We start from the raw sequence: 18,063 nt of genomic DNA on the forward strand, positions 1-18,063 counted from the left end.
TGGGGTTTTTCCTTCTTGGACACAGTTTTGGGTGCAACATCCTGCATGCGTGTGAGCTCCATTGTCCATCATGGGCACCTGGCCTCATAGGTAGCCCTGGAGCTAAGAGATCTACAAGAGTAACTGACCCAGGTGAGAGATAGGTATTAATTGAGATAGTCAGCTAGCTTTATTATTTGATTGCTGATATGTTTCCTAGATGTTTATGCTTCTAGCATTTGCTGCCTTATTGTAGAGTGTGTAACTTTATGTAAGTGCACTCAAGCCCCTGCAGCCCCCCTGGGTGGTGCGATCCTGGGGATCACATCGCTGCCTCCTCACTGCCTCCAGGCTGCCCCTGCCCCTTAAGGGTGCAGAGGCCAGCGCTCACAGGCTGGCGCATCACGATGCCCCAGTTTGAAAAGCCCTGAAATAGGCTTTAGAGCAGGTCGAACAACTCTAGATCACTGCCTGGTTTTGTCCCACCTAATCCATAAGTATGCATTGAAGTCAGGAACCAAATTATATGTAGCTTTCCTAGACCTGAGGGGTGCTTTTGATGAGGTGCATAAATCAAAGCTTTGGGACAAACTGCTTGATCTCAGCATAGAGAAGAGACTACTGTTTCTTATTAGGAAGCTTTATTCTAATACATCTTGCTGAGTTAGGCTCACTGTTGGAGGTGATCTAACCGAGGAAATTTTGATGAACAAAGGTGTCAAACAAGGCTGCCTCTTAGTGCCTATGTTGTTCAATTCGTTTTTAAATGATTTATCCACCAATTTGGAAGGAGTACGGGGTTATCCCCCTAAACTTGGAGCTCGGCATGTTCCATTGTTACTGTATGCCAACAATGCTATCATTCTATCACGGACACATATTGGTCTTACCAGGTTGATGAGCAAATGTGTGAGCTATCTGACAGCCAATAAACTTCATCTAAATTACGAAAAATCAAAAATTTTGGTATTTGCTAGAACTAGGATGCCTTTTATGTGGCCGTACTATTGAAGCCTTCCATGGCCATATTACTGAACATCAAACATTTTAAATATCTGAGTTAACTCTTTTCATACAACCTTTCTTGTATGAAAGGTTCTTCTTCCTTCGATGGGTCAGCCATCGAAATATGATTTTAAGCGCTGCAAGAACACTTCAGGCCATTAACCACTTTTTATAATGAAGGCAACTCTTATGTATCTGCAGCACTCTGAGTGTTCAAAGCTAAAATCATTTCCCAAGTTCTGCATGGAGTTCCCATATGGATAAGTGCCTGGGATCATTCTGTTGAACAGCTGCAAGCAACATTCTTGAGAAAAATTTTAGGCCTCCCAAGGTATGTACCATATGCTGCTCTGTGCCTTGAGACAGGCCAACTCCAGATTGAGACCTGGGCATGGATGAGAACCTTTAAGTTCTGGCTTAGAGTCTACTATAAAGGGAAACAAAACAGTTTACTTCATTGTTTCTTGGAAGACATGTCTCCTATAGCAGGTTCTTCTAACCTTGAAAAAAAAATCAGAATGATGGGTATTGAACTTGATTCCCTGGGATCCTTACCCCAGATGGAAGCCTACCATCTATCAAGAAGGCGCAATCCTAACCCCTTATGTCAATGCTTTCCAGCACTGATAGGACAATGCAGCTCCAAGGTAAGGGAATAAACATTCCCTTACTTTGAGGAGGCTTCCGTGAGTCACACCCAACTGCAAGATGCAGCACACATTCCATTGGCACCACTATGCCAGTGCTGGAAAGCACTGACATAAGGGGTTAGGATTGCACCCTTACTTATTCAATGGCAGAGTATGCTAAGTGCAGTAAACAAGACTTGTTCGCCATTGAATAGCCATATCTCATTTATGGCCAGTCAGCCTGCAAGATACTTGTAACTCCTTGAATCTCCACAGAAACGAAGGGCTTTCTCTTTAGCAAGATGCAATGTTATGCCTTCAACTGTAACGATTGGAAGATATAAGGGAATCCCTTATAATGACAGGTGTTGTGTGTGTGAGCTGAGAGAAGTAGAATCACTAGCTCACATAATTTTGTTTTGCCCACTGTACTCTGAAGCTCGTTTGAAATTTTTAGACCCGTTGTTGCATTTAAAGAAAAAGTACGATGGCCACAGGACAAGATCCTAAAGTATATCTTGTCAGTTAATGCTCCAGACTCAGTAGAAAAGGTAGCTACTTTCTTGGAATCAGTGTTGAAGAGCAGCAGGTTTAGACCCAAAACACAGGGGGTTAACCAATTACTATCATTATGATTTGCATTTGTACTTGTGGCTGATACTGTAATTGTTGCTTGTTCTTTAAAAAAGAAGACATATGTATGTATGCCAATAAAGGTTTCTAAGTCTAAGTCATAAATATCCAGTAGAGCCATGATGGGAGTGAGGTGGAAGGATGACTGCATTATAATGTACCGCTTACTGTCTTTCTCTTGCTCGGACTCACATGGTGAAGTTGGAGATAAAGGCTGAACTAGGCAGGTCCAGGTCAAAGACAGCTTCCTTTGCTTCAGTGTGTGGGTTGCTCATGAATACCCACACTTGGGTGAAGGCGTAGCGGGAAACAATCGCTGAGCGCACCAAGAAGCGAGAAATAGGGAGCTAGAAAGAGAAACCATAAGACGGTCAAAGCAAGGTATGTCTAGCCATCCTTGAACACCCTGGAAAGGGTGATCTATAAGGATCTGGGCAGGAGGTCTGGTCTAGAGGGTTGAGCCTCCATTTGCCCGAAGATAACATCCGAAGGTCGCCTGTTCGAAGCCACTGGCACCATGCGACCTTGAAGCAACTGACAAGCTGAGCCGAGCTATTCCATCTGCTCTGAGGATGGAGGCCAGAATGTGCAACCAGATCAAGAAAGAAACATCTGAATGTTGTGGTTTCTTGAAAGATAAAAACCTTCTTTCAAATTGTAAAAATCCCTACGGGGATTTAAATTGCCTGCCTATGTAAACTGCCTTGAATAAAGTCTAAGGAGAAATCTGAGGACCAAGAAAGGTGGTATAGAAATACCTGTATTATTATTATTATTATTAGGTAGGTGCACCAGGGAGCCCTGCAGAACAGAATGAGAACACTCCAAGCACCACAGAAACCTCTCTCCCACTCCAGCTTAGTCAGGTCCCAGGCTATGGACTAGGATCTCTGGTTGGTGTTCCTTTGGGGCATGACCAGAATGGGGACAAAAAAAGCCTGCACTATGGCTGACTAAGCTATAGCCGTATTCATTCATGCAGCAAAGAAAAGCATACTACCATTGTACTGATCAATTAAGCTCATATTCAAAGATCAATTTTCAAAGGAAGAAAGGATAAGTCATCTACTCCCTTCAAGTTTAAATGTTCTAGCATTTGGTACAGTAAACAGAACTCATAAATGTGATCCCAGCTTTTCATTGTCTACCCTTCGTCCCTGCTGAAGTCTGTTCCATTAGTGGGCAGGAGGTCTGGTCTAGAGGGTAGAGCCTCCGTCTGCCTGAAGATAACATCCACAAGGTCGCCAGTTCGAGGCCACTGGCACCATGTGACCTTGTAAACAGCTGACAAGCTGAAGCCGAGCTATTCCATCTGCTCTGAGTGTGGGAGGATGGAGGCCAGAATGTGAAGCCAGATCGGAATGAAACACCTGAATGTAGTGGTTCTTGAAAGAAAGAACCTTCTTTCAAATGGTAAAAATCCCTATTTAATAAGGGATTTAAATAAAGCCTGCCTATGTAAACCGCCTTGAATAAAGTCTTGAATAAAGACCAAGAAAGGCGGTATATAAATACCTGTTATTATTATTATTATTATTTAGCAGCATGCAGAGGAAATGAAGTAGTAGAATTCAGAGACAGTTGAGTGGTCTGTAGCACAGCAGATGGGATGGGGTGCTATTTTGAATACTCCCCTATGTAAAAAAGAAAAAACCTCTCTGCAAATAGAAAACTAGTACAGCAAAGGGTGGGCTGGTCTGGCAACTTCCTTCTATGCTGTTGGGGTGATACAAAATCTTCCAAAAGAGCATCCTCCAGCTGCAATCTGGAATGGTTCAGCCCACCCTTCCATCTCATTACTCTTTGATCCCAACATTCTGCTGCACATACAGAACAGGGCTTTGTGCTGATGCATCTGTGGCAGTGGGACAGATGGCGGATCAATATGAAAGCAATTTCCCATATTGCTTACCTCTATCTTTGGGGCTTTTCCTTGGCGTTTAAACCTCTGTGGGGAAACAAAACAATTATTTCCTTCAAAATGGAAATGGTTGGTGCTGAAACAGGCTTAATGGCAAGAAACTCAAGGGGCTAAAGCTGGGAATTGAATGGGTAAGGCCTGCAGTCAGCTATCCTGATCGTCCAAAGGCAGTTCCACAAAGGAGTAATTTCCTATCTTCCAAAACCACAAATTATTATCATGGAAAAAAATGTCCCAGCCTAAACTGATGTGGCTCTGATACAACATGGTGCTTCAAGCACAGAGATAGATCCAGGATCACTCCAATACCATGAGACTCAGGAGCAGGGAAGGCCAGAACACTCTCCAGGCTCCAGCCTACACAGGGAATAGGTTGGTTGCATTTGCTTCATTTACAACAACTTAAATGCAATGCAATGCAATTGTTATCCGATTAGCTGCAAGTTATCCTGGACAAGCTGGACTATGCTGGGGGATGTGGAGGCATGTTTTGGTTCCCCTGAGTTTTCATGAGACTCTGTTCTAGGCCTGTGATCAAAGACAAGGTGTCCCATCAAAACCTCTCTCTTAAACCCACTTGAGACTAATTAGCCTCCCTTCCCCCCTACCAGGGAAGCTTGCCTATTCAAACCAGGTCTTCCTTCCTCCCTGCTCCAGTTAGCCGCTTCTTCAGTCACAGTAGCAACACTTTAGCTCTCAGTAGCTCCTGGGCAAGGCAGCCGCACTCCTTCCAATGTTTCTCCTTCTATTCCCAAACCCTCTGGCAAAGCTTCTTTCTTTGCCTTAATCCTCAAGGTCCTCATTATCCCTACTAGGTTGCAGCTGTGGGCCACACCCATTGCAAGCCAAAACTTTAACCTTATACTGTCAACACAAGGCACCACTGTTTACACCAGGGGTGCTCAATAAGTCAATCCTGATCTACCAGTCGATCGCAGGCTTCTCTCCCGTCCACGCATTCTTGGGAGTGAACCCCGCCCTGGGAGTGAAGCATCCCTGGGAGTGAGCCCCGCCCTGGGAGTGAGTAGTCTACTGGGGCTGACTCCTGAGTAGTCCTGGAGAGGAGCCGCTGGCAGGCTTCTCTCCCATCCACGCATCCCTGGGAGTGAGCCCCGTTGACTCTCCTGGGGATGACTTACCTTTCCCGTTTTTGCACTGGTATGTATGGAGATCTGCCCCCCCCCCAACTTCCATCTGTTGGTTCTGTGTGCAAGGGGTTTTGCACTGGTCTTGCTGTGATGCCTATATAGAGATCTTCCCTCTCCCACACCTTTCCCTTGTTTTTGCACTGGTCTGTATAGAGATCTGCTCCCCCCCACTTGTATTGGAATCGAGGAAGATCTGGTGGGGAGGTAGATGTGGTGTCAGCAGTGGCCCCTTTAAGGGTAAGGCCTGGGCATCCAGCAGAGTGTGCTGCACAGCTGCAGCCACTTGAAGGCAATAGGGCTCTCAGGGATATAAGAGCACCTGAGGCAGGAAGGGCTCCACTTATTTATGTGAGTCAGCCTTTTCCTACATGAAGATCTTTAAGTCCAAGTTCATCAGTTCCACCATGCCTGATGAACATTTGGAAGTGTGCTTGAAGCTGGCTGTCAGCAGCTACTGTCCAGGCTATGCATCCTTGGCTGATTCACTTCAGTGCAAGTCATCAGAGTAAACTCAAGTAATTACAAAAAATGTTTATAGTTAATTATGTTGTGTTGTGCAATATTGGCTCATGCAGTTATGCAAGGTACACCAACATACATTGTACACATAAATGTTATATGTTATGATGGCGCAAACATTGTAAAAAAACTCTGGTAGATCTCTGGACCTTGCTGGGTTTCAAAGTAGCTCTCGAGCCAAAAAAGTGTGAGCACCCCTGGTTTACACATCTCCTATCTCCTTCTACAATTCCACTACACAAGGCAAAGCAATGGAGTTTTGGAGTCTGGTCAACAAATTGCCTGCAGACAAATGTCTCTCTCAGGCTTAAGGAGCCATCAGGTACATATGGTTTTGCAGCCTACTGGACTGTCTGAAAGCAAACTGAAGTCTAGTTCTCAGTCAAGTGATAAGCTTGTGTCTGGGCTGCACCAGACTGAAGGTGGGACCTGGCATGACTGGAGGTGCCTCCATACACACAGTGTTCTGTACATAGCCAACTGTTCTGCCAAATATCTCAACTCCCTTCTAATGCCCGCTTTTTGGCTAATTAACACCCCCCCCCCTTTTCCAAGAAGCACAGCTGTGGTGTGCAAAGGAATAAACACAGAACTTCTTATCTATAGCAATTAACAAGAATTTATTGCTACAAACACATACACACCCTGCAAGTCCTCTTGTCCAGAGGCTTTCCCTCCCCAAAACTCCACTTAACTTAGTGGGTAGAGGTCTGAAGCCTCTAGTCAAAGTCCAATCCAGTCTCCAAAGCACAGTCCAGTCTTCCCAGTCCAGTATTCCCAGTCCAATCTTCTGCAGTAGAGTTCCTCCTCTCCAGCAGTGTTCTCTCCAGCAGGGTCCTGGCAGTCCTTTCTTCTGTGTCCTCCAGCAGAGTTCTGGCAGTCCCCTTCTCCCAGTGTGGGTCCGTCTGGGTCAGCATCCGGCTTCTGGGTCAGGGTCCAGCTTCCAGCTGGGTCAGCATCCCACTCTTGGCCCTGGGTCAGGGTAGCTCTGTCTCCTCCCAAAGCTGCCTTTTAACCTTGGATGTCTCATGATCCAAATGCAGCTCAGCTGTGAGCTACCTCATTAGCTCCAAATTAGGCTTAGGTGAGCCATCCCTTCACTCCATGTCCATTCAAAGTCCCATCAAGGTCAAATGAAGCTCAGGTGTCCATCCAGGTCTCCATTAGCCTTGATTGATTACAGCTGTGGAGCCAGCCCTGCCCTTCCCAGAGCTGTCAAACAGCTGTCAAAACAGGGAATCGTTGTCAACACCGCATCATCCACCTGATGATCTTCTGATCTTCCATTACACCAACCACCATGTCAGGAAGAGCTCCAGCTTCCTTGTCATGCCAGTTTCCTATGCAGAAGGTTCTGTTTGTTTTTGTATGAAGAAGCATTCAGACATGGGAGCCTTTGCTCACAACCTGAGGTGGTACAACTCACATGAAGGCTCACCAACTTAGTAAGAACAATACTTTAGTGCAGCCTCACTAAAACAGAATGCCCAGATTGTGATTGGGTGCAAGGTAAGAAAGGCAAGGAAAGAGGCTTAGCAGGGTCAAGCTTAAAGAATAATCTGATCAAGGCAGGAAGCAAAACCGGATTCAGTTTAGGAATACCAAGACTAAAAGGGTGGAGGCTGACCAACAAGAAAGGAAACGAGAATTGTGGGCCAGAGGAACATTCAGGGAAAAACATATACACAGAACAGGACAAGGTGAGACCCAAGGTCAAGTAGTTCAAAAGGCTAGGCCAAAAAATACTCCTCCCTGTGAAGCACACCTGAGTTGCTCTGAGACCTGGTAGCCAGACCTTATCAGTTTATTTCAGAAGTTTTTGGTAATCTGGGGACAACTCAAACTAGTCCTAGCTGTGCCTCAGTCTGAGTGCTGCACATGGATCTGGGAGACCCAATGGGCCTCCTCTTGCTTCTGTGTTCTCATTTTTAGAAAACATTACACATTAATGTGTAGTAATCACACGCTAACAAATTATTATTGTGTTTACATCCTGTCATTGACACTGCTATAGTTGGATCTGTGAAAAAATTTTTGGGGAAAAAATCTAAAGACTAAACACCTTTAAAAAAATTATTATCGGGAAGAGAGGATACCGGCGCTAGGGTGTGGGTAAGGGCAAGAGTTAAGAATATCGGAGTCACCAGAATTTTAGGCACACACACATTTGCAACATGTTATAATGAAACAGAAAACATTTGCTCTTCCTCTTAAGCTGTATGATTCCCAGCAAGCCCTGAGTGAAATGCTGTGCCTACATCCGTTCTCATGGGTTGTCGTGCAGATCAACAATGAGCTACAGATCCATACTTGCCGTTCCTTCTTCTGCACAAATAAATATTAAAGCATCTATAAACCCTTTAAGTGTTCTCTTTTCTGCCGGTGGCGTGCCATCTGGCCAATATCGGTGTTTGGACCCATTAACTAATTGGGAATTTCCTTCATCCTGCCTTCACAACCCAACCTGCCAGGTGTGTCTTCAAAGAGTCCATCAACATTATTTTCCTAAGCTTCTGAAACTCAAGCAAGCTTTAGCTCAGGGGAAACCAATGAACTGTGCCAGCTTCCTTTCAGTTCATGCCGTCCCCACCACAGGTGACATTTTCAAGTCTACAAACTTTGCTTTTAATTGCTCACCCTGGCCACTTCTTTCCAAAAATGCTAATTCTTTCTCCTTTGAAGCCTACAAGTTCAAGAGGGAGGGTTAAGCTGTAAGATCAGGGTACACTTTAAATAAATGGCCAATTCTACCAATGAAGATATAGTCGCCGCAAGTCTGGGGGAAAGGCAGTCTATAAAATGTGGTAGCAGCACTAGCCTGGCCAGTGTGGACAAGCTAGACTTTTGGAGGCTCCTATGCCTTTAAATTAAACACTTCTTTGGAAATTCAGCCTATTTTATTGCTTCCTGTTGATCTTTGCTGGGGGATTAATCATAATTAAGCACTAGCCTGAGGAAAGGTGGCATAGAAATTGTTTAAATAATGATTCATTTATTAGCCTCTCTGAATTGCCCCACTATGTTTGGGAGTTGGGAAGGCTATGACTACTGCTTTCTTTCTTTCTTTCCCTTTTTTTAAAACAGCAAAATACTGTAATTTTGCTTTCTTAAAAAGTGATAAAAGAAAACCAGTAATTAAATTTTTCCACTGTGGGAACAGATTCAGACATGGGGACAATTCAGAGAGGCTGTTAAAGAGGCAATATCCCCCAACTGGGATTAGCAGGAAGTAATAAAACCAGCTGAACCTACAAACAATAAATGTTTACATGAAGTTGCCAGGGACCTCTGCTATATGGGATTTACATGCGAGTAAACAAACTAGGTGGATCTTGGCCATTTGGAAGGGCACTGCTGGATAATATAGCACTATAGTAAAGTGGTGTGTTGAACTTCCATTTTAATCTCACTTCCTGTAGGGAAAGCAATGCCTTGGCAGGGCTACGGGACTCTAGTGTGTGTCACAATTATATGACATTAGTCAGTAGAGGGAGCTGGTTTATACTAGATTCCTGGGAGACTAGTTCAACCTTCTCTGAACAAAACTTTTTCTTTTTTTGTTTTAGTTACAGGCCTAGTTGGAGGGTCTCTGTAGCTGCTGATCTCTACTAATGTTAAGCGTCTTTTCACCATCTAAAGGCCCAATCTTATGGGCTGTGGCGTTGGCCTCCACCAACGCCACTGGCCTGACTGTCACAAAAAGTGTGGTAAGGCACTTTTGCACAGAGGTACTGTCTGGGTACCAGTGGTAGTTGGCACAGGGTCTCAGCAGTGGAGGACAAACGGCGAGGGCTCCCAGCAGTAAGTTCTACTGCCAGCAGGCATTTTTAGGGCAGGGGGAGGGTGGGGAGGGGGCAGAACTGGGTGGAGGGAGGGCGGGGGAGGGGAGGAGTGGGCACAGCAGGGAAGTGGACACAGTAGCAGGCTCTGCCACCATATCCTGACTCCCCTGCCCAGGCTGTGAAACCCAACACAGATCTCCTCGATTCTGCACCTACTCAATAGTGGGCACAGATCTGAGAAGACCCATTGGGGCCACCTGGCCACCACATGGGGTAAGGGAATATTTGTTCCCTTACCCTGAGGAGACCTGGCACTGCTTCCCTGCCCAATTGGATGCAGTGATTGCCTTTTCAACACCACTGCAGCTCTGGGTGCTAGTGAATAATAATAATAATAATAATAACAACAACAACAACAACAGTATTTATTGGGTTTGGGTTGTAAGAATTTATTGGGTTTGGGTTGTAAGGCTTACTGATTGAAGCCAGCACTGAAACATGGCGTCAGAAGTGAGTGTGGAAACAACCTGAGCTCCAGCAATGCTGCAGCATCAGGGGTTCCCAAAACACTTTGCTTTGCTGGCCTGACCTGTGGTTATTCAGTCTGGGGCAAAGCCATAGCTACAGATATGCATCATATACATACTCGCATCTAACAAGATCCCAGGTTCAATCCCCATTTCTAGATTAAAAGGTGCTCTAACACTGGGGCTGGGAAAGGCCTCTGTTGCCAGTCAGAGTAGAAAATGCTGGCCTAGAACTCAAACTTTTCAGGAGTAAATCTCTTGAGATAAGTCTTTGTGGGGGGAAGGGGGGAAGGTAGCAACATCATCCCCAGGATCTAGAGGGGATAGTCTGGAGTACTCTGCAGGGTTTCCCACAGCTTGTAAAAAGGGAAAATAACAATCATGACCCACTTCCTGGTTGCTGTTGTGAAACCAGAAGTGGGTCACAATCACTCACTTTCTATAAGCTGTGGGGAGCCCTGCAGAGCACTCCGCAAGGTTCCCTGTATTCTCTAGCAGCAGGTAAGGCAAGTTTTAAAATAGCTTCCCCTTCCCTGCAGCAGCGTGATCTTGGGGATCGTGTTGCTGCTTTCCCCTTCCCCCCTTAAAGGGAAAGGGGCAGTGTAACACAGGCTGGTGGGTCGTGACCCACCAGTTTGAGTACCAGTGGCTTAGGAACCAGTGGTCTGACTTATGTGGCAGGCAGCTAATGCATGTGTGTATCTCTAGCTACTTTGTACATGTATGGTTTATCCAGGGGCAGCTACATCAGTGGTAAAGGTTGGAAATAGGAGGGTGTGTCTCTGAAATATGCTTAAAGACCCAGAAGGACTACACCATTGGTACGCAAAACATTTGCAGACAACAAAGCTGGTGCAAGGGCTTTCAGGACCTTCAACAAACAATAACTAGTAGGAAGGTGTACACTGTTGGTGTAGTCAAGATAATCATTTGGGGGGGGGTAGTAACTCCCACGCCTGGGAAAACATATTTTATGAACTGCTAATTCACAAACCAAGGCACACTACTGTGAGGCACAATGGCAGTGTACTATATTCTGACTACCACTGAAAGCAGTAAAGTGGAAGACCTGGCACAGATCTGATGCATGGATTCAGTCTGTTGGGACATGATTTTATTTTTGTTTATTTGAACAAATTTATATCCTGCCTTTCCCATGCCAAAGCAAATGCCCAAGGTGGCTTACAAAGTTCCATAATAAAATGTATAATGTATAAAACATTAAAATCATTAAAATCATTAAATCATATAAAATGTATAATGTATAAAACATTAAAATCATTAAAATCATTTTAAAATCATTAAAAAACCAAACCAGACAAAAACCATAGAGCCATTTGAGGTGGTGGTGTAACTATTTGGTTCAGTAAAGCATTCTGCTTTAGTAGCATTTGTTGAAATGAATGGAAGCTGCTCAAGAGCATGGTAGGCATCAAACTTATTTGAATCTACCTTAAAGGGTGCAGCTTCCCTTCCTTGGGAGCTATCCAGCACCCATAGCTGAAGTCTAAATTGGAACTGCTGTATCATATTCCACCTTTCACAAACTGCTTACACTTCCACAACCAGGCAGCTGTTTCTGAAGTGCTTGAAGATGCCTCCAGTCTTACTAATTCTAGAATCCTATATACACTTTCCTGGGAGTAAGCCCTATTGAACATAATGGGACTTGCTTCTGAGTAGACACACAAAGGATTGCTCTGAAAGACCCCTTTCCTCCAAGACTGTTGCTTGACCTCTTGTTTATCCCACAATTCAACAGTTTTCTGCTGTTCAGCCCTCCACAATTGCCTTCGGCTTTGCTTTTTCTTCTCTCTCATTATTTCTTCACTTCCAAGTACCTCACTCTCTGCCTTGCTCCAACATTCTTCCTAATCTTAAGGCCCAATCCTATCTTCGAGACATTCCAGTGGATCTGGTGCAGCAACAACCCCACCAATGTACAAGCCCAGCTGGACACACCATGAACATGGGCACATTTTTGGAAAAACACTGTGCCAATATAGCTCAGACATCACTCAATCACCTGCACAATATGGCTAGCAGAGAGGCCAAAACAGGGAGGAGATTGGGCATGATGTGGGAGGAACATAAAAAGGACAAGTAGTTGACATACATCATATCCTAACACCCCTTCAGATAATGGATATGCCCTCAATGACAGAAAAAAAAAATCTATGACAACAATAGAGCTGGCCTAGGTAGGAGTAACCCCATAATGGAGGAGAAAAACAGCGAAAATTGCACTTTCTGATATACTCCTGCCTTGCCCAATTTCCTATGGTCAAGCATAGGATCAGACAATATTTGGCAGCCAATCACAGCACACTATCCCCAGTACTAAAGCCCCTGCCAGGGAGACTACAGGGAGATGAAAACATGAGTAGCATAGGGCTATACCTCTCTGGTCTCCCAAAGGGAGATACCTCTCTACCTCTCTTTGATGATGGGGACCATGCTGAAAGAGTACTTGGTGAACAAACAACTTTGCACAAACAATCTCTCATCATTCACAACACTTATGGCAAGACAGTTTGCTCTTTAACAGGGGAGGCAAGTACATCGCACCCCACAAAAGTAAGCAAGGGGGGAGAGAATCCCATGTTCCAATGCATTGATGCTGCATCTCCCTCTGATGTCTCTATCCCTTCTCCTTCTGACCTGTCAGGTTTACCACATGTGTCTCTGCTATTGACTATCAGCCCACTCCTATGCTGCCTGGACTGCGGGACTGCTGTGGTGCAGAAAATGGCTGCTGTGGCATCCTGCACACTAACCAGGCAGTGCTGGCGGCACCTCAGGAGAAGGACTTTGGGTCACTGTAGAATCAAGAGCCTCCATGTTGGTTGGTGGAAGAGGCTCAGGATCTGGTGGAGCAGAGCTCCACTGGTCCCACCTCCCTCCCACCCCTGCTCCCTCCCCTGGCATGCCTCCTCCCTGCCCTCTCCCCACCCTGGAACGCCTCCTCCCTGCCTCCCCCCACAACCCTATCTACCTCTCTGCAGCCCTGCGCTCTACGCAACCTCTGAGCAGCAGAGCACCAATGATCCACCAGCGCTGAGCTAGCACCAGTGCTCCACTGGTGCTAGGGCCTGGCAAAAGTGCTTTACAGCATATTTGTGTGCCGGCAGTAAGCCGGTGTGCATTGTTTAGGATTGGGTCCTAAGTTGCCAAACCATCCCCTCCTTTTGCAACAGCTAAGAGCTGGGACTGTCTGCTTCCTTTTGGTGAATGTTAGGGGCTCCAACCATTGCTATTGCTGGTCAAACACTCATCAGAATCCTTTTTTGTTTTTCAGGACTGCACCATTGTCATCACAGGGGGCTGAATGGTGGTCCTCTGCAGAATTGCATTGTAGACACACACACCCCCCCCCGCCCGCTCCAAGAGAGGGACAGGTGATGTTCTGAGCATGCTCTCACCCCAAACAGGGCTCCACTGCACATATACTTTGATGGCACCACTCTCCCTCTCTGACACTGAACAGACATCTCAAGTCAGAGAACAGCTGTGACTGATGCTGTTGTCACTTCCCCGTTTTTTCTCTCTATGTTCCATTTTGATCCCCGCAGGCAGACACCTTGCAGATCGCAAGGGGCTTGCTTGGAGGTGGGAGTTGAGCTGCTACTTGGTAAGGCTGCTGACCTGCTCATTCCAGTCAGGCCCCTGTGCTGTTTTGCCCCTTCCAAGCCAATTAGAAGGAGAAGGACAGAGAGTGACATGGCAACTATATGCACTCAATTTGGAAAGGCAGAGAGAGAGAAAAAGGAGCGGAAGAGGGAGTGCCATGGTAGCAGAGATCAGGTAAGTGGTAGCCCCCCTCCCCTGAAAATTAGGGGTCTTACCCAATTAAAAGTCTCCCGAAAGATCTACCTCATCTATAGCCCTAGCAGACCTGAACCTCAAAAGAACATGGAGGCCCCATAGTTTTCACAACCCACCCGAGGTTGAGCTGCAACCCATTTCTGGGTCTCAACCCACATTCTGAAGATCACTGAAGTAGAGGAGGGAATTTTAGTTTTTCTCATTCCTGAAAGACACAAGCCCTGTTCTAAGTTCAATCACTTAGAGAACCCAGACCAATATCTTCCAGGAGCAAGGCCTCTGCAGCAACGGTACACCTTATTATAATATTAATGCTTTATGATATTTCTCCAGCAATATGACCTGTTTTTTCTGATGGCACTGCCAAACCCAGAAAAATCCAAAAATAAAGAAATTTAAAAACAACAAAACCCACCAAAAACCATTAATGGATACTATTAATAGTATCTATTAATATTTTCAAGTGTTTCCCTACAGGCAAGAAGATCAGATACTGAAATATTAAAATTAAGCCCTGGAATCCCATTAATTCACCCATAATTTCAGGAAAGGGGAGGGGGAAGCCACAAAAAATGAGAGATTCAGTAACAATGGAATATGACAAATGTTCCTCCTCTTTCTGCTCACTCTGTTCCAGTGGTGTGTTGAATACACTTTGCTTTGTGTGGTAAAACTTGTTCTAGGACACTGACCATTTTTTTTTTCCAGGCCTAATCTCAAAATCTTATCATTCATGGATTGCACCTGCTGTGAGTTTTGGTCAGTCAAAGTCTGGATGGGAATGAGCTGCAGCTGCCTAGGACTGGATTCAAACCAAGATATCACAGTGGCAACTGCCTAGAAATGTGCAGCGAATGGGGACTGTGATTCCACCCAGCAACAAGGAAGGTCCAGTGCTTGTGCTACAGAATAAGAGAAATGCTCCATGCAGCACGTAAAGGGCTGCACATCTTCAGCTGGAGTAATTCCATCAAAGGTAATAGATCTTCAGCTATTCATTGTCACTTCAATGCAGGGAGTGAGCCAGATTCCTAGTCAGGGTAAATTGAAAATCAAAATAATTCCAGTGTGGCTACAGCTTTTATGCAAAAGGAGCATAGAGGTAGCCAAGACACAGAAACTCAAGGCATCTCCAACATTAATTCACTGCTTGGTGTAGAGATGTTGCTGTTTTGGTCCCAATTTTTAAAAAATGCAGAATAAGCAACCTCTGTTAGAAAAAGAATGTGCAAGCTTGAGTTGCTCAGAATGTCACCCAGCAGAATGGAAATGTTATTCATCTGTACTGTATTATTCATATAAGTAGTCTTAGAGCACAATCCTAACCAGAAGGTCTACTCAGAAGAAAGGCCTATTTTGTTAAATGGGGCTTACTCCCAGGAAAGTGTGGTTAGGATTGCAGTCTTACTGTCTAGTGGCATAGCTAAGGGGGTGCAGGAGTAGCAATCGCACTGAGCAAAAGGCTTTTAGGGGGCATGTTAGGATCCTAGAAGAAAACCAATCATTTACTTTCTCCTTTCTTCAATATCTTGATCCCATTTCCTATTCAAAGTTAGGAGTAGAACCCAGGGGTTTGGGCTTTCAAGATCTCTACCACTCTTTAACCACTTGACATTGCAGCCTCCACCTGACTTTATCATTTAGTATTCCAGTTTCTTTTTAAAAAAACACTAGGATAAAGACCAAGCAAACAGCTGGGCCTTTTAACTGGTCCCCAGCAGGTCTTACCTCTTGGGAAGGTGTGTGGATTTGAGTAGGGTGCCCCATGATGTGAAAAGATGCCAGGATCAGGAGGAGATAGAAAGAATACCCCTGGAGCCTGTTCATGGCTGGTGTGAAAGTCTTGCCTCGTCTTTGCAGAAGGCTCCGAGGAGGAGAACGCCTCCCTGGCATCTCTTTCGTTCGTACTTTTAAACCTTAGGTTTCCTTTTTTTTTTTTTTAAAGGGACCTATAAATGTAGCATTCATCCTGATACAAGCCTTGATTGTCCATGCATCCAAGACTGGAGGGTGGCCAGTTTCACTCACTACTCCATAAGATGAAATGAAAACAAAATATTCTGAAGAGCCCGTGTCCTGTTTTCAGCACTTGATGAGGGCTGTGGAAAAAAAATAAACAGTCCACAAATATACTGCGTAAATAGACTATGGGTCCAGATAGCCAAAGGGACAGAAGGAGGTCATTGCAAAATTACCAGCACTGCTCCCTTTTCATACCTGCAATGTCCTTTGGCAGAAGTGACCCAAAATATCTCCAAGAACTTCCTGAGTGAAGGAATAGAAAACTCCTCACTTCAATGTGTGCGTGAAAGGAAAGGAGATACTTTTCAAGTGCTGAAATCTTAGGCTGCAATCCTATATACACATTGTCCTCGGAATAAGCCCCACTGAACACAATGGGACTTACTTCTGAATAGACCACATAAAACTGCATTGGTGGTCAGTCTATGCAGCATCTCTTTGCATCTGTCTTCACGGCAGAAGACCTCGGGCAGATACCGCTGGCTGAATGGCCCCTCCTAACCGAGGAGTTAAGTCAGATAGAGGTTAAAAGAGAAGATGTTTCAGACCTCATTGATAAATTAAAGTTCAATAAGTCACCGGGCCCTGATGGCATCCACCCAAGAGTTATTAAGGAACTGAAGAATGAAGTTGCAGATCTCTTGACTAAGGTATGCAACTTGTCCCTCAAAACGGCCACGGTGCCAGAAGATTGGAGGATAGCAAATGTCATGCCTATTTTTAAAAAGGGAAAGAGGGGGGACCCGGGAAACTATAGGCCAGTAAGCCTAACATCTATACCGGGTAAGATGGTGGAATGCCTCATCAAAGATAGGATCTCAAAACACATAGACGAACAGGCCTTGCTGAGGGAGAATCAGCATGGCTTCTGTAAGGGTAAGTCTTGCCTCACGAACTATATAGAATTCTTTGAAAAGGTCAACAGGCATGTGGATGTGGGAGAACCCGTGGACATTATATATCTGGACTTTCAGAAGGCGTTCGACACGGTCCCTCACCAAAGGCTACTGAAAAAACTCCACAGTCAGGGAATTAGAGGACAGGTCCTCTCATGGATTGAGAACTGGTTGGAGGCCAGGAAGCAGAGAGTGGGTGTCAATGGGCAATTTTCACAATGGAGAGAGGTGAAAAGCGGTGTGCCCCAAGGATCTGTCCTGGGACCGGTGCTTTTCAACCTCTTCATAAATGACCTGGAGACAGGGTTGAGCAGTGAGGTGGCTAAGTTTGCAGACGACACCAAACTTTTCCGAGTGGTAAAGACCAGAAGTGATTGTGAGGAGCTCCAGAAGGATCTCTCCAGACTGGCAGAATGGGCAGCAAAATGGCAGATGCGCTTCAATGTCAGTAAGTGTAAAGTCATGCACATTGGGGCAAAAAATCAAAACTTTAGATATAGGCTGATGGGTTCTGAGCTGTCTGTGACAGATCAGGAGAGAGATCTTGGGGTGGTGGTGGACAGGTCGATGAAAGTGTCGACCAAATGTACAGCTGCAGTGAAGAAGGCCAAGTCTATGCTTGGGATCATTAGGAAGGGTATTGAGAACAAAACGGCTAATATTATAATGCCGTTGTACAAATCGATGGTAAGGCCACACCTGGAGTATTGTGTCCCGTTCTGGTCGCTGCATCTCAAAAAAGACATAGTGGAAATGGAAAAGGTGCAAAAGAGAGCGACTAAGATGATTACTGGGCTGGAGCACCTTCCTTATGAGGAAAGGCTACGGCGTTTGGGCCTCTTCAGCCTAGAAAAGAGACGCCTGAGGGGGGACATGATTGAGACATACAAAATTATGCAGGGGATGGACATTGTGGATAGGGAGATGCTCTTTACACTCTCACATAACACCAGAACCAGAGGACATCCACTAAAATTGAGTGTTGGGCGGGTTAGGACAGACAAAAGAAAATATTTCTTTACTCAGCGTGTGGTCGGTCTGTGGAACTCCTTGCCACAGGATGTGGTGATGGCGTCTAGCCTAGACGCCTTTAAAAGGGGATTGGACAAGTTTCTGGAGGAAAAATCCATTACGGGGTACAAGCCATGATGTGTATGCGCAACCTCCTGATTTTAGA

At 45.2% G+C, this 18,063-nt stretch overlaps 1 protein-coding gene across 1 annotated transcript in view; it reads right to left on the reverse strand.

The window, feature by feature from the left end:
* Positions 1-18,063, reverse strand: part of ITIH6 (inter-alpha-trypsin inhibitor heavy chain family member 6) — a 32,847-nt gene that overhangs the window by 10,867 nt on the left and 3,917 nt on the right. Inside the window, 3 exon segments of the mRNA XM_066612708.1 lie at positions 2,439-2,593; positions 4,159-4,194; positions 15,697-16,067. Of these exon segments, the coding sequence (XP_066468805.1) occupies positions 2,439-2,593; positions 4,159-4,194; positions 15,697-16,067 (562 nt within the window).

This window comes from Tiliqua scincoides, chromosome 2 (genome assembly GCF_035046505.1).
Source record: "Tiliqua scincoides isolate rTilSci1 chromosome 2, rTilSci1.hap2, whole genome shotgun sequence".
Lineage (NCBI taxonomy): Eukaryota > Metazoa > Chordata > Lepidosauria > Squamata > Scincidae > Tiliqua > Tiliqua scincoides.